Raw genomic sequence first — 27,459 nt, forward strand, 5'->3', positions numbered from 1 at the left:
TGTATAATTACCTCATACAATACACTAATTAGTGTTACACTTCATTTAACATAATTACACACACCTCCCAATTACTGATGATAATCTCTTTGTCCATGAGTAGCTATTTCCTAGGTGTATTTACTCTGTGGTTTTTCGTCACTCTTTTCTGACCTTTGTGTTCGTCTGACTTGCTGACCTTGCAGGCTCGGGCAGCAAGCGGTCCTCAGCACAAGGCAGCCCATATGGTAAGCTGCCCGCATGTGCACAGTGGGGATGACCCCACATTCACGTGCATGGGCTCGTGCATGTGTGCTCAAATACATACTTGAATGTCGAAAAGAAAAATATGCAATAATTCCGGTACTAAAGATGTCATCTCTCTGCTTACTAGACTAGTGTTACCGAGTGCCCCCCATGAAGTCAAGTTTACTTTCATTGCAACAAATGTTTAATGGACACAAAATGCTGTAGTCATTATATTATTTATTGGTATTGAGGTACACTATTATAACGCCAGTCTTACTTTTGTGGGATATGGAGGTTATGAGTTTCAGTTCAGAAATAAATATTAGCGCATGATTTTTAATGGTAATCCTACATATAATAAATTTAATAGTACAGTAATGAAATTAAAATAAATTAATATTTATTTATATACACAAAAATTAATAAGACTAAATTTAATTTTAATAATTATGAATTTAATGAACATTTTGATATTGTAATTTAGGAATTTAGCAACTACCATATTAGTTACTATAAGTTAATAAAAATAAATTCTGAATTAAATAATTATTTTAATAATGATGAATGAATTAAAACTCGGTTTCAAATTCCAACACGTCAATAAATGCTTCATTGCAGTTTTAATATTAGATATAACTATTTTAAGAGATGCTGAGTGTGTTAATTTTGCTATAAATGATTGGCAGGTAAAATGCCAAATGCTTAGTGTGTGCATACAGCACTGTAAATAGTTTTACCCTCTAACTGCTGTCATTGTTTACCACACACACATTTACTCAAGTTTTTGAATGTAGAGAGTTCTTGAGCCAAGATCACTTCATTAACATACCATATAGCTATGCATAATACTGTACTGTACTGTACACATAATACTGTTATTTACTGTACACTCACTGCTGTTCTGTAATGTAGACAATACTGTATTGTGCATTTAATATAATGTACTGTACATATAGAGTAATAATGTTGTGTACTGTATATTATATGGTATTGTACTGTACTATAATCATTACATATTTCCCTCATTAGAGTCTTGCTCAGACACGCACCCCCAATAAATATCCACCAATTTCCTGCTTGTGTAAAGACGGGAGATGTTGGCATGTCATTCAATAATATGGTATTATGGTTTGTGTTTTATTCGTGTTCATTTTACTAGTAGTGGAAGCACAGTGTAAGTGTTGCAAAATCCTCATTGCAGAGAGCCAGAAGAAAGATTAACTTCTTGCCTTGACGTACATACAGTAGCCACTTGTCCATTGTTCCATAGCAGTCAGGAACCACCTCAAAGATGATCTTTTTCTTTATCTTTCTTTATCGTTCTCGCTTAGCATTACTTTGTTTTTAGATGTTACTTAAATAAGAGAGCTAATAATAGTGCTAGGTTCTTTGCAAGGCTGCTGAAGTGGATTTTGAAAACCCATGGATATAATTGCTTCCATGTTTGACACAGCAAGTAGATTTAGGCTCTTGGGATACAGCAATCATACTGTAATTACTATGTTGTATAAGCATGTACCTTATGTAACAATTGCATCATTGTGTGACCTGGCTTGCATAATGCTATATTTTGACAGTACTGTATGTATGTAATGTATGTTAAATTGTCGTCTTGCATGATCACATAGCATAGGCTAATAACCCTGAAAAACGTGAGAGTCCCATATCAATACTTAAGAGGACTTAAAATTAAAATTTTCTAGCATTTAAGATATTAATTGATATTTCAAAACATTTTCTTCCCTTGTGTATTATATTTGTTTATATTTTTCCTACTTTTCTGAGCTATAATATGTGTTTACTTTCTAAAATGTGTCCTTGGCTAGCATCATGATGCAGTCAGCTTGCACAACCACCACAGGGATATTTTCATGTGGTCCCTGCTGTGCCATTATAGGTACCGTGCAAATACTAGTGAATACTCAGTCGAATCAAGAAAGATTACCAGCAGCGGTCAATTCATAATACCTTTAAACCCTTCCAAAACCTTGACATCTGGTCAAGGTTTGACAAGGGAAACCTTGTCAAACCTTTTACATTGCTTTTTATTTCAATAGTGTGGTTTGACTGTTTTATATGTGATTTCTACTTTGATGGTTTGTGTTTTCCAAAGCACTGTAATTGGAACTTATCCTCATTAAACATCATGTTATTTTCGGTGACCTATTGAAAAATTTGATTAACATCAGATTGGAGGTTTGTTGAACTATATTATTTATATAGTTCTAATTGATGGTGAAGGAAATCCCCAATTTATGTGTAACTGTACATGTACAGTACAGTAATAAAATTCAAATTTTTAGGATGTAATCTACATCCTTTCTCAAGGTGTTGTATACAATGTTGAGAACATTGTATGTAGTACCTTGAGACATCAAGTAGTACATCCAAAAATTAGTTTTTTAACACACCTAAACATAAATTGGGTCTTTCCTTCACCTTCATTCAATCACTTCGGCATTGTAGTAAGTTTCTTCATAGTTATAACTGTTTTACCATAAGTATACTTTATTGTATTAAGTATTACAGTAGTCAAATATAAGGTCAGTACAGTAATTTAAGTATACTAATGCTACTGTGTATAAAGAAGTTTGAATCGGCTTCTAATATTCTGGCATGACATAATCTTAGATTGCTTCCCACACTTTGTCATTACAGATACAGTATTTGATTTCATCTGAAAAGAGATAAAATTCATTGTGAAGTCTGTATACCGGGTAATAATTTTTTCAGTGTAATTTATTACCATGAAATGCCCGGGTGGTCTAAGATCAATATGAACTTTGTCTAAAATGCAAAAATATTTTAAATGTAAAAAATTTCTGATTTTTTGTTTTGTTTTGTGCCAAATGTTTATTTTTTCATTGTTCCATTAGGTGGTGATCCTCCCGACTTGCTCGATGTGGCCGCCACGAACGAAGGTGAAGTGATGCCAGTCATTCGTAAAAAGGAGCGCGACTACATGGGCATGTTTGAGTATGATCGACGGGAGGAGATGCAGATTATTAGAGTCCTCATTTATGGTATGCACAGGGTGTGGATTTTTTTATTTGTTGAGTATCCAACATCTCTCTGCAACTTTGTATGAAAGGTTGAATTTTTGAGTGTCTCAAAACTGTTTTCTAGAAAGACACTTTGATATATATTATTTATTACATAAAATAAGGACAATTAAGATAAGTGTTAACTTATTTACAGTTCATCTTGCCTTGTTATTGTGCCGAAACTCACATGGATGTTCATTGACTAGATCATTGTGGTTAGAAAGGCTTCATTGAATTATTTGACAATGTTTCATAGCAGAAACTTTATCTCTATAACAGTACAGTACTGAAATACTATTGCCTTACTACAGAAGATGGGTATTATTATTAATATTTATATTGTTTTAATTTTTTTATAAGACTTTGGCATGCTGTATTTTACAAGACTGCCTACTCTACGAAACATTTTGTTCCTATATTTGTTTTCTTTGATCAGAGCTGAAGCCGCGTGTGGCTGTGACATTCCTGCCAGGACTTCCAGCCTACATATTGTTCATGTGCATTCGACACACTGATCACATCAACGATGACGAAAAAGTGCGCTCTCTTCTCAACAACATAGTAAATGGTGTGAAGAGGGTTATCAAAAAACGACATGAAGATTTAGATTCTACCGTTCTGTGGCTATCCAATGTCCTTCGACTTTTACACAATCTCAAACAGTATTCGGGCGACAAGGCTTTCCAGGCTGAAAATACTGTTAAACAAAATGAACAGTCTTTGAAGAACTTTGATTTGTCAGAATACCGACAAGTTTTGTCCGACATTGCCGTTTGGATTTATAATGTGAGTGATAATTTACTCTTTTAATTATAATTTAATGATATTGATGATAATTTTAATGATAATTTAATTTAATGTAAAAAAAATTATCTGTAGATTAATGCATTCCTAAAGAATTAGCATTTTAATGTATTTTTAAACTGAATTAGGAAACTAATGATTTAACCCAAAATCTGTATGGCTTTGTAGGGTGTAATAAAACTAATGGAGGAGAAAGTGCAACCACTGATTGTACCTTCCATCCTGGAGCACGAGGCCATCGCGGGGCTCTCGGGCAACAAGCCAGGAGGCATGAGAGGTAGGAACATCCTAAAATAAGATGACATTAGCTCTCAACCTTTGGTGTTGTTTGAAACATGCCATTATCTCCAAATCTTTCACTTCCTTTATTTTCAGTATTCAGCGAATCATTTTTCTAAAAGTATGAGAATAAGCAAACTACAAAAAATATTTAGGTACAAAAAAATACAAGTAGGCTTACCCAAAGTGCAGTTCTGTGATAATACTGTAATACAAATGTATATGTTTTGATCACAGAACCAAATTTTATTGTACTTTTAGTTGGTATGGATGAGCAGTGACATGTTCAAACAAAATTCTAATTTGTGTGGTCTTCCTGATGCTGTGGCAATATAGTTTCCCAACATACTACTGGTGTTTTGGGAGGTCTGAGGGGTGCTGGAGTTCCAGGTTGAGGCTGAAGATGTCAAGGAGCAGGGGGTTGCTAGAGTTCTGGAAATGCTGCATTGCAAAATGAATCAGAAGAACTGAAGCATTGTATGCCACATAATTAATGTCCATGTAAAATCTGAAAATGTAATATTACTGTTTATTGCTTTAATCTTTAAGGAATTATAAAAAGTTGTTTCATTACAGATAAACAGCTTTCATTATGTTATTGTCCCAGGTCGAGCCGGCAGTTTGGCACGGGAGCTGGAGTCTCCGGTGGAACCTCAAAAAGCATTAGATCTTCTACTGAAGGAGATGACTCAGTTCTATCGCACACTTGCCATGTTTGGTACTGATCCTGAACTTATAACTCAAGTCTTCAGACAGGTGAGACTGCTAATAGTAGAGAAAATAAATTTACAGAAAGTGTTTTCTTTACTTTCTGTAATGATAAATTTCTGGCTTATTAGTTGGAAACTGAGGACAATTATGTTGCTAGATTGTTTAGCCAAGTATATAAGTTTTTATTACATTTTAGCTAATTAGCAGTTAGCCTTGAATGTATACAAAATATATTTATTTCAGATATTTTACTTCATCTGTGCGGGATCTCTAAACAACTTGTTGCTCCGCAAAGACATGTGTCACTGGTCGAAAGGTATGCAGATCCGCTATAATCTAAGTCATTTGGAGCAGTGGACACGTGATATGAGACTTCACGAGTCTGGGGTAACAGATACACTCGCTCCCATTATTCAGGCTGCTCAACTTCTTCAAGCTCGCAAGACAGATGATGATGTTCACTCCATATGTGATATGTGTGACAAGCTCTCTGTATCTCAGGTCAGTTGATGTGTGATAAGCTCCACGAGTTTTAGGTCAGAAGTTCATCAAATGGTCAATTATCATGTAGTCAAAAATATGATTTGCAGTGATAGAAAACAGATCCTTTGGATATTTAGTTCTAATACATTTTTAAATTGTCTTAGTTGTTAGCAAGTATTAAATATGGCGCTGTAAAACGATACCAGGATCACCATTTTGAATTCTCGTCTCATATGATGGTTGCTAACTTGTTTTAAGGAAATTATTGTAATGTACATTATTTGGAAAGAAATTATCCCATGTAATTCTAGGAAATAGAGGTATATGTGCAACATATAAATGTAATCATTACTGCATGTGTATTTATATAAGCTTATAACCCCCCTAACAGATCATAAAGATTCTCAATCTGTATACACCTGCTGATGAATTTGAAGAACGGGTTCCCATCACTTTCATTCACAAAATTCAGGCGAAACTTCAAGCACGAGCGGAGGGCGAACAGGCTCAGGTAAATATTCTTTCTCACCTGGAAACATTTGTAGTACTGTATGTTCTTTGGTGTTAGTGAATAGAAACTGTGCATTTATATGCAGTATATGTAACTCATTACAGAAAAGAAATGATGTAATTGCTAGGTTGCTAAGACTAAGAATATGAACAAAAGATGGCCTAGGGAAAATGGAGTACAAAAAGGAAAGGTTCCATGATAGTATAAAAGGAATATTGGGGGCTAGAAGTTTTTTAAGCCAGGGTTGCTTGGAGGATTTCATGTTATGGCCTCCTCCTTGAATGGCAGCTCCTGGGTAAAACTGTGCATCAGGGAAATAATTTGAATGTAAATTCAGTATGCAGTAGTTGGCAACATCTTATGTACCTAATGTATTTAAGCACATGGGTCATATAGGTGAATGGTGACACATGGTGACATATATAACAGAAGAAAGTGAGTTCATTTGTAATAGTTCATATATAGCCTTTCTGGCTTAGTGTATGTTGATAACATTGTAAGACTGTGTTTGTACTTGTTGGTATTCATGTATAAAACTGTAACCAACATCCTTGAAATAATTTTATATTTTGGAGTTTAACAAAACATTAAATGGTCCATCAGTGTCTTCAAGCCTGTCACAGTAAAGACAACTGAGTTAATTAAGGATTGCACTGTGGATGTGAATAATTCAATGCATTACTAAATTTTAAAATATTATAAAAATTGTATTTCATTAATTTACAGGCAACTCTGCTAATGAACACCAAGTTTGCTTTCCCGGTTCGCTTCCCCTTCAACCCGTCAAGCATTCACCTAGAGGATGTCGAGTTGCCTGAAGCTCTCCCACTGAGCATGTTAAAGAAAGTTTAATTAAGATAAACAGGTTAGCAGCGGTCCTTTTGTAAGTAGAGCAACTAGTGACAGGGAGCAATAAATTAGTGAGAGCAGAGACTGTGTTATATCTTCAGGAGTTTATCAGTCAGTAGTTCACTCTGTATTATGTGCTGCTAGTGAGCAAATTAACACCACAACAATTTGTGAAGTTAGAAAGTAAGTTGTTGAAGTCTTAGCAGACAAAATGAGTGTTAAACAATTGAAGCTGGCAGGTACCTCATTAATTAATTGATGCAAAGTCACCCATCTCCTGAAATATAAAGTCATAATTAGTTACTATTAATTGTACTGACAGCATGCTGCTTCTTAATGACATGTTTTTAAAACTGAAATGAGTAGATTTGTCATCATAAATGTGTGAAATCCATCATCAGTGTGTTAGTGTGAACATGGTGAGTACAAGATGATTGTTCAGAGACACAAGGTGAATCTACCTGGGTTTCATTTCACTCATTGTACTGTGTTAAGCCTTGGAAGCGAGCAAACATTTGATGACAAAATAAGTTGAATACTATTATAAATGAGTAGAAATCGGTTCCATGCTCATGTTAACTGTAGGGGGGGGCAGCTTTGTCGATATATTTATGAATCGGGGTCATTATGTATAGTTCTTTGAACGAGGGCAGCGTATCAATAAAATAATGAACCGGATAACGTATACAAGGACCAGTCTCGTTCCTACACAAGGTGCCAGTACTGATTATGTTGATACATGATTATTTACTCTGTTTCCAATATGAAAATTCTTCCATGTGATATTGCTTTATTGCTCTATTTTCCCATGACAGCTATGTAAAGAAGTCTGGTGTCATATAAGGCAGCATCAACAAGGCAACCATATCTAATTACAGTATTGTATATATTTACTGATAAAGCATTTTAATTGGTTCTCTTGTGAAGTTGCAGCTAACTAATTGCATTCCTTTCACATTCCAAAAACCTCTAAATACATATTACTTTAATGTAATATATGGTTCATAGTGTTATTTATTTATTGTATAGATGTTCAGAGTCTAACTTATGGAGAATATAGTTTAGTGTGTTAGGGGGTGCCGTGTGGGTGTTGTGTGGACACCGCGTGAGTTACACGAAGATGCTACATTCTCTTTAGTGTACACAATTTGTTTTTGAAAATATGGCTATGTACAGTATATGAAATTAATTTGTATGACTTGAGCTATTTTAAGATTTTTAGTGATGATACTCAACTGTCCTATCAGCACACTTCATGGTGTCTCTTACCACTAACAGTAAAGAAAGGTATAAATAAATTATACAGTATGTATAATTTTTTATATAAATATTATATACTATATATTGTATTCTATAATATACTTGTATAGTTTATAATATGTATATTATATAATAGTAAATAGTCCATTGACAAGTGACTTGAGTGCTGTATCCTAAGTTAATGTGTTCATCATTTTAGCACCTTTTCATTAAAGTCCATAAAATATGCTTGTCACCTTTTCTTCCCCGTGATGTGTTAACTATCTCATATTATACTCGTGATTTGAAGTCACAAACCAGGAGAGATTATCACAATTCCCATAGAGTAAATTATTATTTAAGTCGTTAGGTTTTGATTGTATCGAATGGGGTAATTTGGCTTTTTCTTACATTCAACTGGAGGCTGAACCATTGGAAATGTTGCATAAATTAACTGTTGAATTATACACTGTTGCAAATGTGAGACTCAACTTTGGATGATATTATTGCAAATGTATTTTGTGGCTAAACCTTAAACCAAACCAAATGTGCTATTGTATGGACATAACTAAATGGTAATTACTGGCTGAAATCTACCGAGTTTGTAATTGAAGGTTTGTAATTATAAAATAAATAATTCTGTATATCAGTTGTTTGTGTTGACAATATTTAGCTTGTTGGCCACATAACTTACATTGTAATTATAATGTTTACGTCAGGAGTCAGGTACAGTACTTGGTTATAGAGCCAGGTACAGTACTTGGTTATAGAGTCAGGTACAGTACTTGGTTATAGAGCCAGGTACAGTACTTGGTTATAGTGCCAGGTACAGTACTTGGTTATAGTGCCAGGTACAGTACTTGGTTATAGTGCCGGGTACAGTACTTGGTTATAGTGCCGGGTACAGTACTTGGTTACAGTGCCGGGTACAGTACTTGGTTACAGTGCCGGGTACAGTACTTGGTTACAGTGCCAGGTACAGTACTTGGTTACAGTGCCGGGTACAGTACTTGGTTACAGTGCCGGGTAGAGTAAAGTGTTGCAAGCTTCAGTGCTACATATCGTGTATGTGTGCGTGTAGCATTTAGGGGAAATAAGTGCCAGATATTTGTTGACGACCAAAATATGTAAGCTTATAATTACCATGAAGTACATAGTACTATACATAGAGGGTTGGTGGTCACATAGTACTCTACATAGAGGGACGGAGGTCACAAGTCCTGTTGGGTTTGAGGAAATTTGACACTTTATTTTGTTTTTGTTTTGCAGAAAAGTTGGGTAAGGCAGAGTGATAAGCCCTAAACATCAAGCATTTATATATATATTTTTTTTTATAATAATAAAATGGCTATTTACTGTAATTTATTTTTGAACAAGGCTAACCTATTTTTGTTCACTTTTTCCTTCTGTATATTATGATGTATAAATGCCCTTAAAACTATTTATTATTAATGATATTAGATAACAAAATTAAGTGGAAATGATTATTGACAAATTATATTACCAAAAATTCAAGATTTTATTTTTTGTGCCTGAAGAATATATAAATTTCTTAAATGATTATTTAATACTAAACTAATTTTTAAATGCAATATGTGAAGAGTGGTGAAGTGGGTGAGACATTGGTGTACACTGCCGGAAAACAAAGGACAAAGTCCTAGCAGTGCTCTCTTGTAACTGTGCGTTGCCGCCTTATTAATATGTTAATTGGAAACAAATAAATACAGACGAGTTGTATGTGATACATTATTTCCCCTGGTTCACGTAATTATGTAGAAATCTTTATAAATAAGTCTGCAAAAAGAGAGCAGTTAATAAAGTGACTCAATCTTATTTCAGACATGTACACAGTTGTAATTTGTTACATCCTTTAATATCCTGTAACAAAATATATTTCCGCAGAAAAAACTAGATGGACAGTTTACGGTGAGTGACGTACCCTGCCACAGTCCCAAGTGTACTGTATATATACACAGTACTGTATTCCCGTGCGTAACTTTTTATGACGGTACATTGGCCTTGATAATACTATCACTCTTACCCAATGCTGTATCTAACAATGCTTGTACACACTTCAAATTTTGCTTAGCATTTCGATATTAAAGAGGATCATTATATCACCCATGAAAAGACTAATGAAAGAGGAATGATGAATGGTGTTTATTCTGATGGGTCAAGGCTTTAACTTCATCCACAGCCACTGGTAGCCTGTTGCACCTTTCATATCTCTACTTGTAAGTGTAAACATTTCAGATATATACTACTTTCGCTATTCTAATTTTCTTAAGACATTCTTGAGGTTTTAAAAGGTCACCTTATTTCATGTAAGTACAGTACTTAAGTTTAACTTTAATCACTTAAAAAATTTATCACTGTTCCTAAGACTGCATAAATGTTATGCAAAACCTTACCACACATATATAAAAGAACCAAATAAGTGATGAATATAATTGAGAAAACGAGTACTAGTTAATGTTTGCTGTGGGCCACCAAGCAGGTTGCCCGAGTGCCCTTCATAGCCACGATAAAGGTGTTGCTCTTCTCCTTCCCTCGTGTAACCATACTACTATTGCTGGACAACATACTGTAAGCGCTCACTATTATAGACCTCAGTAACCCACATATTTGGGTAATCTGGACAAAATTGACTCGGAGTGCTTGATTACTTAATTTGGACAGAAATCTGGCCTGTGTAGTTGGGTTACTGAATGACACACAGTAGCCTTTATTTGGGTGAACCTCATTTAACAAATACTTAAACAACAAATATTTACTCACATATATCTTAAAATTATGAAATTATTTCTATAATGTACTGTAATAACACAAAAAAATTGGTGATGGCACATTATTTAACTGTAGAATGCATGGCCCCACTTTTTTACATCCATCAACCTCCAAGACCTTCTCCCACAGGTCATTTCACTATTCCTGCTATTGTTGCTATACGAGTGACTATCTGCTTTTACAGATAAAAGCAGAAAAAAACTGTGGGATGACTGGATGAGGGTGTCAGGAGTGGGTAAGGATGTCGGGAGTAAGTCAGGGTATTGGGAGTGGGTGTAGGGAATGGGCCAGGGTGTTGGGAGTGGGGAGTTGATAGTGGGTGTGGCGGTAAAGAAAGGAAGTGGGAAATGGATGTGGTTGTCGGGAGTGAATGTGGGTGTTGGGTGTGAGTGTGAAAATGCTTCGAGTATGTGGTGTCACTGGGAGGATGACAATGTGAGTGGCGGGTCTCGCTGTACAGCCTCGGTGACTCGGTGACTAATACAGTCGTGGAAAACTGGTACAGGATTATTTTTCAACTAAGGTGGGGAAGTACAATATGGCAAAAGTGTGGGTGGTATGGCAGAGGGAACTAACTTGTGACAATTGCTTATGGCTGTACCCAATATTTGCATTAATTTATTACTTTCAATATTTATAAGTATTAGAGATTTTTGTAACCATTTTAGGCTGTTATATCAACCAATGGCAGGCAAAAAACACGTGGGTTGAGTGGGGAAAGAGGGAAAATTAACAATGTTGAGGCATCTGTGTAGCTTAGACTCTAGCCTATTCAACCAGTCTGGTAATCTGTCTGTCAAGCCTGACTTTATGTAGCTTGGTTTTGGTGGAAGGAAGGAGTGGGAATTGCCATGTACTTCTCCAGTAATTTTAAGGTTGGGTTAGATTAATGTACAGAGTTAGTCCTGCAGTGATCAAGACTGCTGTTAACTACACCAAGTTATAGTTATAGCTACACCAAAGTAAGTTGACACATTATTGTAGTTACATTTTGTTTATATACACAACTGTATAAAGAATATACTTAATAAATATTTAAGGCCAGGTGTAGCACAAACAAGGAGCAATGATTTCAAATTTGACAATCCACAAATGCAGGACTGAAAACAGGAAATGCTTTTTCACCCACAGGATTTTGAACCCATGGATCTGCCTACCCACTGAAGCCATAAATGTCAAAACTATTTTTTCAAAATCCAACTGGAAAAAATTATCTGAGTAAATGGGGGACCTTTGACAAGCTGCCAGCTTCCTGTCCTTGTTGAGGCCACTAGTGTGTTAGTGGCCCCTCGGGTAAATTCAGGTAAACCTCAGCACTCGCATACAACATACTGTATAGCCAAAAGTCTCTGAAACTGTTGGCTATGTGTCTGAAAATTTTTGAGAGTATTCTCAAAATCATATATTTTTTTATTTACAGTATTTACAACAATAGGAAGATACATTGGGTTTGTGAGAGTACATAACATTGGTGTTTTTACATTCTTGCAAAGCCACTAACACTCATAGCATTTTGGGCAGGTCCTTAATCTAACAGATAAGGTAAGATTATTAATAGGTACTGTACATTGTAACAAAATTTAAAGATTATTAATAGGTACATCGTAGCAAAATTTGAGTTCAATATAATAACTGTTCCACGATTTATTATGTAAGGAACAGTTCCCTACTCTGCTCAACCTTTCATTATATTACGTATGCACTAAACAATCCCTATCTTACATACGGTATCTGTGCATGGTGTTCAACCACTGCAAATTACCTCAAGCCTATCATCACTCAGCAAAAATCTGCTATTAGAACTATAACAAACTCTGTCTTCAGACAACACACAGCCCTTCTGTTTAAGTCCCGTAACAGGCTAAACATACACTCTCTCCACACATTCTCATGTGCTATCTACATGTACAAAACCTTGTTCCTAAATGCTAATCTTGATCTGAAACTTTTCCTTGATAGGTGTGTTCCGAACCTTAATGGAATCTGACCCATATATCAATCAGGTCAACCCATGTGTTGCGTTTCCAAAAGGGTCGCCCATGTTGGAATCGGTGAACGCCCTAGTAATATTGTTGAAAACATCTTAATAACTTATTAAACCAAAGGTCTTTTTATGTCAGAAGAACGGCAGAAACTGGATCTATATATGAAAACTCTTTCAGGACAAAATTTAAAGTAAAACTAAAGATATTTGTAGTTGTATAAAAGTTGCATTTTTCATCGGTCGTAGAGCCGGAAATCCGCAATATTCATCTCAGAACAATGCTTATTTCACGCAGAATCGTTAATAAACGTAAGATTTTTATACGTCTCAAGAAAGATAGAAACATAATCTTCATTTTAAATGCCTTACCATGGGCATATTTGTATTTAAAGCGAAGATACGTGTATTTTTCTAATCGGCGAGCTCCGATCCCGCACAGATCGAGCAACGGAGTAACTCTCTCAGAACAATGCTTATTTCACGTAAATTCGTTAATAAACGCAAATGTTTTTGTATGTGTTGAGAAAGATAGAAATATAAGCTTCATTTTAAATACTTTACCATAGATATATATAAAGTTCTAATGAAGATACATGTGTTTTAATAATCGCCGAGCTCCGACCCCGCACAGACTGATCGACAGAGCAACTCTCTCTCAGAACAATGCTTATTTCACGTAAATTCATTAATAAACACATATGTTTTATATGTCTCAACAAAGATAGAAATATAAGCTTCATTTTAAATACTTTAACATAGACATATATAAAGCTCAAGTGAAGATACATACGTTTTTATAGTGGCATTCAGTAGCTTGTCGGCCATACATACATAGACACACATCACAAACAATAAACATATTACCGAACATTCTGAGAGATAAACATATACATTTCCTCCATTACACAAGTAAGCCACACCAAGGTAAAGTAAGGTAAGGTAAGGTAAGGTAAGGCAAGGCAAGGCCGGCCAAGAGAGGGGAGCATAACAATACAGAACAAGAGAAAACGAGCATTGTTGGGTTGACGCGGCGCGGGAAGCGACCACAACCCGCCAGGTGGTGGAGGCGCCCGTGTGCTGCTGCTGCTGCCTCCTGTCCTCCCCCTGCCTCTCACGCCGGCCTTCCTCTACCTCTCACACCTTCCACTGCCTCTCACGCCTTCCTCGCCCTCGCCTGCCTGCGTCACGCAAGTAAGTCTTCATACTGCTCACCTGCCACACGGCTGACAGTCATGCACTGACTCAGGGCGGACTCTACAACACCTGCCGTGGGGGGGCTGTACTTGCTGATCTATACACCTCTGCTCCTCTAACTTTACCTGAGGATCACCAGCTCTAGTGGCCTCGACGGGGACAGGAATACGGCTGCATGTCACAGGGCCCCATTGTTCTTGGGGGATTATTTTCCGGTTTAATTTTGAACTGCATTTCGCGCTTATGGCTTCGGCGGGTAGGTGTTTCCATCGGTTTAATTTTTTTCTTCTTTAATTTTTACATACAGGATATAGGAGTTTTTGCTGTCTTGTAACAGATGAATTCTTTTTAATTAGATTTAATCATTCTTCGTGTTGGGTGACTTAAAACCAGTTTACACAGACAGTACATGTTAGGCTTATAATGGCCCTTCCCCCCAGGGTGGACCTACTGACCCCCCCCCCCCCTGAATGGAACCCCACAACAAGCTGGCTAACTCCTGGGTACCTATTTACTGCTAGGTGAACAGGGGCATAAGGCAATAGGAAATGCACCCAACCATTTCTGTGCCACTCCTGGGTACTTTTTACTACTAAGTGAACAGAAGCATTGGGTGAAACAAAATGTGCCTAACCAACTATGGGTGTAAAAGCCTATCTTATTATATCATTCGGTGTTCCTTTCTGAGGTTGAAGGTGTTGCCCCTTGTGTGAGTTACATTTAATCTCTAAAGTGGTCTGGATTATGTACATAAATGACCTACCAAACACATAACACTTTAACATAACTATTTGGTGATCACAATTGTAATTTTCTCAAATGCCAACCCACTTGCTAACTGACCACGTGAATGTTGAACTCATAACAGTCCGCATCTTGCTGACTAATATCAAATCCACCCACTGAAAAACATGGTGCATATTATTTTGCATAAAACTAATCAAATTGGATATAACTAGAATAAATATCCAGATTGAGAGAAGAGTAGAAGGAAAATTCCTTGTTCACACAAACTAGATTTCAGTTGCCATATATAGAATATAACAAAAAAGTATAACTAGAAATACAGTAAGTACTCTCTAAAATCTGATAACATGTACCTCGCCTATCCATTTCTTAACTACGTTATATATCCCAGAGGATCTATAACTGTGTAAATCTGCAATTAGAAGTATAACACACTTTAACTGCAGACAGTATAAAGCACCTTTATTAAATTCCTTGAATATACACACAGACACGTTTACTCTATAAAACTCTGAGGTGTGATACTAATTCTTACCGCAAGTGCTTCTTTGACAGCTGCAACAGAACCCATGGACACCACACACGAAACAAATATCTATGTAATATTTCAAGGATACAACTTCACCAAAGCAGAAATGCCATGAAAATAAAGGGTCCAAAATTGTGGAATTGCCTCTCAAATGCAGTGAAATGCTGTACTTCTCTTAACCAATTTAAGAGAAACAAAGGATTGCCTAATTAACATCATGTAGGTGTTTATATATCATCCTCACCAAGTAGCATAAATCTTGCTTAATATTTCATCCTAATTAAGACAGTTTGTTTGCAGTTGTTGTGAATATTAAATACTATAAATGTACTGTAATTATAGGCAACACTAAATTTATAATCAAAATAAACACTAAATTTTAGAGTACCAGTAGTAGTTGGGTTAGTTCTTGACTCGCAGTCAAGAATTCTGGGTTCGAATCTTGGGTGGGACATAAATGGTTGGGTGCATTTTCTATCACTTACTGCTAGGTGAACAGGGACATTAAGTACGCACCCAGGAGTTAGTCAGCGTGTTTTGAGGTTGCATCCTGGGGAAGGTGTGGATAAAAAGTTACCTGGATATTGTTCCAGGTAACTTCTTCAATAGATCAGATGTAACACAAACAAGGAGCAATGCTATCATGCTCAACCTCAATGTTGGACTGAAAACAGGAGATGCTTTTTCGCCCACAGGGTTATAAACTTATGGAACTGCCTTCCCAAAAAAACTGTAAATGCCAAAACTGCTGAATTTTAACATCAGCTTGAAAAAATCACCAGGACAAATGGGGCCTTAGACAAGCCACCAGTTTCCTGTCCTCATTGAGGTCAATAGTGTGTTAGTGGCCTTCGTGTAAATTCAAGTAAAGAACCCTCATCATAATGTCTTTATATGGCAAGGTGAATCTTGTGGAATGCTCTCAGGCATATGTGGGTTACTTTTGTTCCCCTCTCCTTCCAGCGATGGCAATGTACAAGTGAAAACACCCACGTAGGTAATGTGTGGCTTTGCCACTCATGTATTTTCTATGCATGGAGCCCCATATTTCCTTTCTTTTGTATCTGGAAGTTGAGCGTACCTAGTAGTTGCAACTCCTAGTTGACAACACAATTTTTTGGTGGGGAATAGGGGTAAAATGAAAGATTCGGTGTTGCTTATCTGATTCAATCAGGTTGTCTGGGAAGTGGGCCTAGCCGTACTTGGGTCAAGAAATACCTAACCAAACTTGAGTCAAGCTAGCATTGGAGAGATGGTTGCTCCCATCAGTCCCTAGGTTGCCATTCAGACTCCCCACTGGTTACCTGCAGTAATCTGCAGTGAAGAAAGATAGAAAGAAATCTTGGGAAAGGGATAGTTGGCAAATGTAAAACAGAACAAAGCCTTCTCTATAAATTCATTAAAAGCAAATTGCAGGTAAATGAAAAAATTCAGAGCTTGAAAATGAGGAACACATTCTCAGAGAATGAAAAGGAAATGTGCGGAACACCAAACAAATGGTTCCAAAGTGTGTTTGTGCAAAATTAAATTTTCAGAACCAGACACTATGAATTTCAGATAATAACATAAGAGTACATAAAGGTGTCTCAAGACAAAGTGGAAAATATGCTCAAGGAGCAAATTAGGAACAAAGCAGTTGGCCCAGATGGAGTTTCATCTTTGGTTCTGAGAGAACGTGCACCTGAGCTCAGCATTCCACTTCAATTGATTTTCCGATCATCTTTGTGTACTTATGTCTTGGCATTTATGAAAAAAAGTTAACATAGTTCCAATCTACAAAAATTGTAGCAGGGATAATCCCTCTTAATTATTGACACGTATTGTTGACAAGCGTTCTAGTCAAAACAGAAAAAAAATTAAAATCAAATGGGTAGAACTCGTGAAAAGAAATAATATAATAACAGAATGGTTTTTCAGTCAGGAAGATCCTGTGCAACAAATCTTAGTTGCTATGATAGAGCCACAGAGATTTTACAGAAAAGAGATGGTAGGGATGACTGCATTTATCTGAACCTAAAAAAGGGGCTTTTGGCAGAATCCCACAAGAGATTGTTCTGGAAACTTGATCACACTGGAGGAGTGACAGGGACATGGCTGTATTCAGAGGAAATGTATCAGACTGGAGAAATGTTATTAGTGGGGTACCACAGGGTACAGTTCTTGCACTAGTAATGTTCATTATCTTTATAAATGATCTACCAGAAGGAATACAGAAATATAAGTGTTTGCTGATGATGCTAAGCTACAATACCAGGAAAGATAACAGATGATTGTCATCATCTCAAGAAGACATGGACAAAATAAGTGTGGAGCCACACACTTGGCAAATGGAATTTAATGTGAATAAATGCCACGTTAAGGAATGGGAATTGGACAAAATAGGCAACACACAACCTACAAATTATTTGAAAAAGCTTTAAAGAATTTTGATGAAGAAAGAGGTATGGGGGTGGTTCTGGATAGAAAACTCACCTAAGGACCACATTAATAATAATAATGTTTATTCAGGTAAAAGTACATATATACCAAATGAGTTACAAACAGAATGTTCAATTTCTAGATAGAGCTAGTATATACTATGACTAAAGCAACTAATATGCACGGCATTTCCAACAAACTGAGAACTTTGTAAAAGACGTGTATGCTATGCTTTCCAACGTTACAATCATTTTTAAGTGTATGGATGCAACTGAATAGCTTCTGGAACTGAAAAACGAGCTATGAGGATGGGTTAAAGGCATTAAATCTATCAAAGCTAGAAGATAAAATAAAAAGAGGTGATATGATCACTACATACAAAATAGTGACACCTATCGACAAAATTGAGATGGAAGAATTTTGAAAATGTCAAGTTCAAGAACTAGAAGACAGGTTCAAACCAAGGAAACATTGCTACCCCAAAAAATATTAGAATGTTCACTTTTTCGAACAGTGGTAGATGGTTATAACAGGTTAAGTGAGAAGGTGGATGCCAAAATTGTCAGTACTAGTTTCAAGGCATTATATGAAGTATTATTCAGTGTTAAAGATAAGCGTTATCTTTAGTATTTTGCCATCCATTTATTTAACATCATTAACAAACATGTTCATATAATTCTGTATGCCTTCTTGCAGATCATTTATATAGACAATGAACATTACTAATGCAAGAACTGAACCCTATGGTACTCCACTAGTAACACACTTCCAGTTGAATACATTGCCCCAGATTACCATCCTCATCTTTCTGTCAATTAGAAATCTGTCATTTCATGTGCAGTATATCGGCAGTTTTCCTGTCACCCTTCCAGCATGTTCATGTGCATGTGTGTGTCCATAAAAGACAAATGACATATTGAAGCTATCAGTGTTGCCAGTTAAGTACAATACTGGTACTGTACTAGTTAATTAAAATCTATACAAAGTCTTTAAGTTTTTAATTTGTTTGATGTCATTTTATGACATTTTTATTACAGTAACATAACTCAAGAAGCATGAAGTAATAACTAAAGTAATATTGTATAACTGTTCAGGGTATTGTAGAGCCATGGACACCGTTGAGGATGCAGAGAAGGCTGTGGTCGAGAAGCTGACTAGTGCCAAGGAGTTCAAGCAGAAGGGTAATGAACACTTCAAGGACAAGCAGTTGAAGAAAGCTATTAAGAGTTACCATAGGTAATTTAGGCTTTGAAAGAATTTTTTATCCTTGATTTTTATTATCTTTGAAAATATACAGTCGGGAACTTGAACAAAAAGCTTGCGAACCTGTCTATTAAATGTCATATAGAGTTAAGAAATATCCTTTAAACTTTTATACATTATATAAAATTATAATTTCTAAGAGGGTTAAAAAAAAAGTATATTTGACCTTTTAAAAGTTTACTTTTCTAGTGTTTAGTAATGTGCCAATATTTTTGTTTAGTTGTTGGTTGTAATGGTTTTTTGTTCTCAGTGATTACAAGTTTGTGGGGAAAGGTTTCTATTGATTTTTATCCAGGAATTATTATTTACAGAGCAATGCTTTCCATTGATTCTTAATGCATGCAACAGTGGTTTCTAGTGATTGTTAGTGTATGTAACAGTTACCTGTAGTTGATTTTTAGTTTTTTTAATCATGAAGGCTGACCTGGGTCTAGGCTTGCCTGTGATAACTTGATCTGAAATATTGTTGCTTACAGCATCCTTCTGGTCCCCGTACCCATTACAACCCGGCTGATCAGGCTTTTTTCATTACTTATTAGCGTGTGGGAATGTTTTCCGTTGATAATTTGTGTGCAACATTTTTTTCCCATCATTATTATGGGTCATTATAATTCAGCATTATAAAAGGTCCCATTAGTACAATCGGGTTCATTGTCGACTCGCAGTCAAGAATTCTGGGTTCGAATCCCGGGCAGGACAGAAATGGTTAGGTGCATTTTCTATCACCTAATGGCCCTGTTCACCTAGCAGTAAGTAGATACCCAGGAGTTAGTCAACTTGTTGTGGGGGTTACATCCTGGGGAGGGTGTCAGTGGGAGAGAAACTTGATACATGGAGAGGGTTTTTGGTTTACTGTACTACTACAAGTACTGCTTATTAGACTATGTATTACTATATTGCAACTGATCATACTACTACTACTAATTATATGCACTGCTTATGTACTATTACTACTACTAGCCAGTGCACAAAGGATGGTATTTTTGTATTAAGTGGATGTGTATTTTACATCATACTATTGTATGTATATGGGAACAAAAATTATACTGTATTATAAATTTTATTTTATTAATATTTTTATTATTTTACTCTACATGATAGATTGTATGTTGCACTGTAAGTAATGGACAGTAGACTAAAGCAAAGATCATTCTAAAATAAACGGCATTGTACTGTATACAGTATAAACAAAATGATATTGTTTCAGTGGGTTGATGTATATGAAAGGAATTGAACAGGACCTGAACCCCAACAAACTACTTAGAAGGCAATGTACTCCAACTATGTCAGAAGAAGTTAAAGAGGAAATTTCTGCTCTCACAGCTGATCTACACAATAATATTGCAGGTATTTTAGTTGTAAGTGATGCAAATAAAGCTGTATCCCCTACAATAATGTGAAAGGTGTTTGGGTTGGAGAGCCATACCCTCTAATGCAAGGTGCCTCCATCTCATGAAGTGAAAGTGAGGTGAATGATGATAATTAAGTGTACAATCAGAACTTAAGTTATATTTGTTATTATACACACTATTAATTTTCTTTGTTTTGCTATAAAAAGCATGTCCAATAGAACAGTAACTTATATAGAAATTTGACTTGTTGCGTAGTTGTTTCTGTTAATGGGCAATTGGCCTCTGATGTTCATGCTGTGTCCTCTAATTGGGTTCACTTGCACAGTTAGGCTCATTCTCATCCCACAGTTGGGAATTCCAGGTTCGAATCCTGGACATTACAGAAATGATAGGACGAGTTTCCTATCGCCTAATACCTGTGTTGACCTTGCAGTAAATGGGTATCCGGGAGTTAGTCAGCAATTCGTTCTTGGAGTGGGGGGGGGGGAATGAACCTTGAGACAAGTCTATCATATAGTGTATTCACCTAGTTGTGCTTGCGGGGGTTGAGCTCTGCTCTTTCGGCCCACCTCTCAACTGTCAGTCAACTGCTATTAATTACTATTTTTTTTGTCCCACACCCCAGAAAGCAGCCTGTGACAGCTGCCTAACTCCCAGGTACCTATTTACTGCTAGGTAACAGGGGCATCAGGGTGAATGAAACTGCCCATTGTTTCTCGCTCGCGCTTGGAATCGAACCCAGGACCACAGGATCACGCGTTCAGCATGCTGTCCGCTCAGCCACCAGTCCCTGTATGCCGGGGTGTGTGTGTGCATTAATATACAGTATTGTCTAGCTGTCCTCCAACAAAATTAATTATAGTACCCCTACTTTTCATTGGATATACCTTACACATTCAACATTGTTTATTTATTATTTTTTAATACAGTACACTATATGTAAGTTCCTAATTATATTAGTCTTTTTGTTCTGAATTATTATTATGCAAAAGTGGCATAATAATAATTCCCATTGTCAGGGACAGGTAGCCAGTATGTGTCTCATGGTTCTTCCCCCCCCCCCCCCAGGTTGAACTGTTGCCTAACTCACATATGTGAGTATGTGTATGTATATTTATATTTACCTATGTGTAACTATTTACTGTTAGGTGAACATAGGCATCAGGTGAAATGAAATGTTCCCAACCATTTCTGTCCCACCTGGGGATCAAAACCAGGATCATCGGTTAAGTCAAAGGCATATATCACAGTGTTACAGGACCCATATGATGACTTGGATACAGACAGGGACAGGAAAATTTTAGACATTAACTGCTAATAACTTTTAGTGTGACTTGAGTGAAGCTTGGGGGAGCATATCCTGCCAAATAGTCGTACGAGATTATATAATAACTTTTCACATTTTTTCAGCTTGTTTACTAAAACAATGCCCAGTGAGGTATGAACGAGTAATTGAGTGCTGCAAACAAGTGACGGAGCTTCAGCCAGATAATGTGAAGGGTTGGTATCGCCTCGGTTTAGCACACTCCCACCTCCATGACTATGATGCCGCTAAAAAGGCCCTCGAGGAAGCTAATAGAATAGCAGATGGACAAGGTATGTATTTATCAGCATAGTCATTAGCAAGTAATATAATATGTATCTTGGTGTCACGAATGTGTGTGCGTACCTGTGATCTTCATGTTCTGTGATATAAATAACATTGACAACCCATGGACTTGGAAAACCATGGTATGGTATAATATTAGAAATACTAAGAAAATATATATTCAATGCTTGCAGTTACAATTTCATACAGAACATGGTGAGCCAGGCTGAATTCGTGATCATATGTCATATGTGATCATATGTTCCCACACACTAAGCCATTGTGATGGCTTAGTGTGTGGGAACCTCACATTTACCCTCACAATTACCCTCCCTCCTATCAAGAATATAAGGTTGTATTGTTCCTAGCAAATGATATAAATGCATCAGAGTGACATGAATATATATTTGAGCATTCAGATGTTCCACACATTTTATTATAAAAATTTCTCAAAATACACACTACTGAATAACATTGCTGCTGCTGCAAAAAAAAATACTATTCAGAAATACTGTGTAATAAATATTTACAAAATATATTCACTGTATAAGTCACATACAATTTTTTTATTATTTTTCCCATGATCAGAGAATGCATTTTACCAATATAGTATTGGAAAGAAAAAAATGGGGGGGGGGGGGATTTTTTTATTTTATGTGCACCTGGCTGTTGAATGGTATAAGTCTTGGCGCAGTTCAGGGGTAAATGGTTACTACAGTACCCTTTGCCCCCGCCCCCCCCCCCTTTCCTCCCGGGACATTAACACTTTCGCGCACCCCGTGCGCCACCCCTCGACAGGGCGATATGGGCCCCAGCGTGTCACGGAAGCGCGCGTCAATTCCGAAAAGTGTATACTCTCCAACTTTGTCACCTCAATTTTCGTTCTACGAGATTAAATTTGGTATCATTGTGTTCGCAATAAAATTCTCTACAGCACTAAATGCATATAAACTCCAAAAGCCTGGCTAATTACCCGCAGCAAGCAGAGAAAGTGCGACAAGTTACCCGGGAGCGCGCAAACGCGATAAAATGTTTTCACTATTTTCACTCTGGTCACCTCAATTTTCGTCCTAGGTCTTTCATTTTGGTCTCAATGGGTTCGTAATAGAATTCTCTAGAGGAATATTAGCATATAAAATAAAAAACCTGGTCACGCTCCAACCGCCGACGAGTTGAAGACAGGCCACGCGTTAGCCGGGAGTGAGCGCTCAGACACCTTCCCGCTACACTCCCAATTCCCACCCACATATGTTTAGTATTATTTCCTGGTGGTAATCTCAATTTTCGTGTTACAGCGCTCATTTAGGTATGAAAATGTTTTTAATAGAATTCTTCAGATGGATATGTGCATATAAGGGCCAATTGAAGAACAACATTGCCTGTACAATACGGGAAAGTATGAAAAAAAAAATAAATAAATAAATAATAAAAAAATTTGCACTTGCCACCTCAGTGTTGTGTGTTGAACATGACATGGGTTGAACATTTGTTTTATCCACTCCACCTGCTCCTGGAAAACGTTTCCTGCAGGGTCAACCCATGTTTTGTATAGGTGGAGTGGATGGTGGGAGTTAGTCTCACATGCTTGTACTTCTCCTGTACACTACTCAGCTTCTGCTTTTCACACCTTTCTTTCGCAATTTTCTTCCTGGAAGGGCCTTGTTCATGATCACTATCCATCGTGGAGTAAGCGTAGATAGTTTCTGAAGCCGCAGTAAGAAATATAGCCACGGAAAATAGCCGAAATGTTCACACGTTTGAGACGCAAGGGGAGGCGACACCAGTCACAACAGTGGAGCGAAAACAATGGGCCGACGGCGTGTGCCACGCCGCCTGCGGGCCACTAGGCGCCACAAAGAAAATGGGAAGACATCAGCGCACATTTTAAAACCAGTCCCAAAAAAATCGGATAAAAACCTGATTTTTGGCGAATTTTTAAAGTGGATGACGCAATGCTGCGTCATCCCCGAGCGAAAGTGTTAATGGTACATACTGAAGGCATCTTGCTGTGTCAGGTGATGTCGTCTGCTCACTTCATGTGATCTTAGTGTGTGGCTCTATACTATGCTAAAACTTTTATTACCACACCCTCCAGAATTACTAAGTTCTTCATTGTGGCTTATAAAAGTATAGATAGCTATATATGATGTGTGTGTATATAGCAATAACAAAAAGTTTTATTGTTCTAAGAATATAATACAGTATACGGATCACTACATATGAGCACCATATTTTTTAGCACACATTTATACAGTTCCCAAATTACACTACTGAATAATATTTCTACAAATTTTATTATAAAATAACAGACATCACCAACACCTCCAATTCCAAATACCAACACCACAGCAATTCAGAGGTTTCCATCTGAGCACAAAGCCGTGAATGGTGAAACTGGGCAAATATAGCCTGTAATGCGGCAGCTGCCTGAAATGCCTCTACTTCAGAGGCAAGTTTAGATAAGCTAAAACCCTGTGGGAAAAACTCCACAGGATTTGGAGTCAAAAAAAAAAAAAAAAGTCATCGACCCAATAGGCAGCATGGGGGAAGCAGAAAGAATGATTGTTGCCACGTAACATAGGCAACGAACAGCCTTCAAACTAGCAGTTGGCAAGAGCTTGACAGGCCATTAAGCTTCATGCATAATTTACTTTGCCAAAGACCCATTGGGGAATACCAGGACCTACTGGTAATACACCAGACAGGTGCTCCCAAATGTGCCATATAAACAAAGTGTATGTGCACACAATCTAATAAATGCCCCCAACCAAGGGCCTCAACAGTAAGGTCAGAAGACCCCTCCTGAAATAATCGAAGTAAGACACTTGAGCCTGGTTGGCCTGGCCTCAAAAGGGCTAACTCCCAAACACACCAGAGAGAACTCTCGGTGCAAGGACAGTGGTCATAAGTACCCAGGGAAGTAACCATTTGACATGTACAGTTCAGAGCACAAAATTGGGCAGAAAACACAAACACACACACACACAGAGCAAATACAAATATGGAGTGTGATAGACTAGCAAAAAAGACTCCTACAGGACAAGTTCTAGGGTGACCAGTATTTAGCTGAGAAGCTCTGGAACTTGCTGCAAGATAGGTTGTGAAAAAGAAGCACTTACATTGCTTTAGGTTATCCATCAGCGAAAGAACTAGTTGATACCTGGTTGATGGGGGTTCTGGGAGTTCCTGGCCCCGAGGCCAGGCTTGACTTGAGAGTTTGGTCCACCAGGTTGTTGCTTGGAGCGGCCCGCAGGCTCACATACCCACCACTGCCCGGCTGGTCCGGCACTCCTTGGAGGAAACAATCTAGTTTCCTCTTGAAGATGTCCACGGTTGTAACAGCAATATTTCTTATGCTCGCTGGGAGGACGTTGAACAACCGTGGACCCCCTGATGTTTATATAGTGTTCTCTGATTGTGCCTATGGCACCTCTGCTCTTCACTGGTTCTATTCTGCATTTTCTTCCATTTTGATTTGGGTTTTAAGACTTTTGCTGCGACTTACTCAGAAGCATGTTCATCCTTGACCCCCTTTGTCCCTCTATGATAATCCTCTTATATACTGGGATGCTGTCAAAATCTTGGGGTTGATCTTTGACACCCTGTCACTTGCCTCTTAAGTTAAATGCTCCGAGGCCCTAACCTTAGTCTTCTCCCTAGTGCATCTATCAGCTTCCTAGGAAGCCGATAGATGCACTCCTCTCGTTCTAAAATCAATTAAATTATAGCTGCCATATATTCCTTGGCCTCTCGACCATCCATAATCTTGAGGATCTGCACCACACTGCATTATGCCTTAGCTCTAGGGCCTTTTGTTCATCCTCTGCCCAGAGCTTTGATTTTGAAACTGGTGTGTCTCTACAGAGTGGGTATGTTCATTACTGCTTCACTACCTCGTGTGGTCCCAGCAACATCCCCTCTCCCACTTGTGCCGTGACCACTGCTTCTCACGAGAGATCTGTTCCCTCTTGCCGCTTTCCTTTTTGTTTGCTAGATTCTCACAGATCACATTATCAATGTATGCCCCCCTCCCCACCCATCTCTGCAGTCCAAAAACATTAGCAGGATCATCAGGTATTGAACTGTGCTCTTCAAAATTACCTTTCTCCTGTGGCCTTCCTCATACCACAGTAACAGATGATGGAAAATGGCTTTGGTTAGGTTCACATTGGTCACACCCGCTTAACTCGCGGACACTTAATTAATGGAACGAGTACTTTTCATCCATACTGCATTGTCCCACTTAGTCATGCACCTCTGTAAAATGTCCTGATTTTCAGGTTAATCTCTTACTTTCGTAATGTTCCTAGGGGTCATTTGTCCCTTGATAGAATCCATGGTGAATCCAATACATTTGATAGCACTCACATTATGTCCTTTTGAGTGATATTTAGCACCTTTTGAATATCAACACAGACTGTGCTACATAATCTTCACAGCTTGATGCCTTCTTTTGGTAACTACTATTTGAAATTGCAGATATGGCAGTGAAGAAGCTGATATCATCAGTGGATCAAGAGCTTAAAAAAGAGAATGAGAAATTTAATAATATGTTTAAAAAACAATTTTTTGTATAAGAAAGGATATACAGTATGTATATAGCAAGAATTTCTTTAAAGTTATTTGATCTCTAAAATAACTTGCTAGCTTTCAGATTCAAACGGGCTCTATCTCAATTTTTTTCTTCAATGTACGAACGTACAAAAGACTGCTTGAAAATAATTAATGTGCCACTTGTTATGTTGAATTATTTGTTACCTGTCCTTGTTAGTGGGGTTGAAGCACCTGCGTCAAGGATAATAGAATAAGACATTTAATTTTCTGAAAATATATGTGCAGTTTTAATAATCATGTACAGTATTAAGTATAGAATATCAAATATAGTTGAATTTGATTTCCAATTCTTATGAATAATAATAATTATGAAGAGTGTTTTAAAGCATTGTGATATACCTTGGTTCTCACTCGTGTATAACAAGTGACTGGGGAAAACTTGCACAGAAAGAAATGTTGAGTGAAAGTAGAAGTCTGTAGCATATATACTTGTTATAACCAGTAACTACCAAACCACATGTAATGTGATAAATGATTAGAGTTGTGCAGTTTTTTATCGAAAGATGTAAGAAAAGAAATGGCAATTTAGACATCACCCTTGTCAAGTGTCCATGTCATTGTTTCGAGTGCTCAGCCATCGACATTAAGTACTTACTGTATGTGTCTTTCTATATTCCTGTGGCTTCATGCAACCTTGCATCAGTCCTAGGTTATAATTTCTTTGGCAGTTTTTGTTTTAATAAATATTCATGCTTAGTATGGTTTTGTGACAGATTTTTAACCCCTTGAAAAGCATAATTTTTCTAGCCAAACACCACTCATGAGCTTTGCTAAAACAAATGTAAGAAATAATTAATTATTGATTAATATTATTACTGTGTTCTTATCAAACAAG

The 27,459-nt window shown here is 37.1% G+C and overlaps 2 protein-coding genes across 9 annotated transcripts in view; both read left to right on the plus strand.

The window, feature by feature from the left end:
• didum (dilute class unconventional myosin) overlaps positions 1–9,885 on the plus strand; it is a 101,946-nt gene extending 92,061 nt beyond the window's left edge. For 5 of the 7 annotated variants that reach the window (XM_069306992.1, XM_069306998.1, XM_069306996.1 and 2 more), the window contains 8 exons: positions 186–227; positions 3,105–3,251; positions 3,709–4,058; positions 4,245–4,353; positions 4,963–5,111; positions 5,310–5,567; positions 5,941–6,060; positions 6,787–9,885. In XM_069306992.1, coding sequence (XP_069163093.1) covers positions 186–227; positions 3,105–3,251; positions 3,709–4,058; positions 4,245–4,353; positions 4,963–5,111; positions 5,310–5,567; positions 5,941–6,060; positions 6,787–6,912 — 1,301 coding nt within the window. In that variant the 3' untranslated portion in view covers positions 6,913–9,885. The remainder of the gene's footprint in view (positions 1–185; positions 228–3,104; positions 3,252–3,708; positions 4,059–4,244; positions 4,354–4,962; positions 5,112–5,309; positions 5,568–5,940; positions 6,061–6,786) is intronic. The other 2 variants (XM_069306995.1, XM_045758555.2) reach the window with 1 other exon arrangement.
• Positions 9,886–13,874: 3,989 nt separating this feature from the next.
• Positions 13,875–27,320, plus strand: LOC123768160 (tetratricopeptide repeat protein 9C). Of its 2 annotated transcripts, none has more exons than XM_069307001.1 (5): positions 13,875–14,110; positions 18,902–19,043; positions 20,278–20,417; positions 21,833–22,018; positions 26,490–27,320. In XM_069307001.1, exons 2-5 carry the CDS (start codon positions 18,916–18,918, stop codon positions 26,585–26,587), a joined length of 552 nt encoding a protein of 183 aa, XP_069163102.1. In that variant the 5' UTR covers positions 13,875–14,110; positions 18,902–18,915; the 3' UTR covers positions 26,588–27,320. The 2 variants fall into 2 exon arrangements, with proteins under 2 accessions (XP_069163102.1, XP_045614501.1); XM_045758545.2 differs by lacking the exon at positions 13,875–14,110 and adding an exon at positions 14,164–14,369.
• Positions 27,321–27,459: the final 139 nt, after the last annotated feature.

Source organism: Procambarus clarkii, chromosome 59 (assembly GCF_040958095.1).
Source record: "Procambarus clarkii isolate CNS0578487 chromosome 59, FALCON_Pclarkii_2.0, whole genome shotgun sequence".
Taxonomy (NCBI): domain Eukaryota; kingdom Metazoa; phylum Arthropoda; class Malacostraca; order Decapoda; family Cambaridae; genus Procambarus; species Procambarus clarkii.

Excerpts from the sequence above, each read along its gene's own strand:
- LOC123768160 (XM_045758545.2), top strand. Across the intron at positions 20,418-21,832 it reads TCTACACAATAATATTGCAG|CTTGTTTACTAAAACAATGC; the intron begins GTATTTTAGTTG and ends ACATTTTTTCAG. Across the intron at positions 22,019-26,489 it reads TAGAATAGCAGATGGACAAG|ATATGGCAGTGAAGAAGCTG; the intron begins GTATGTATTTAT and ends TTGAAATTGCAG.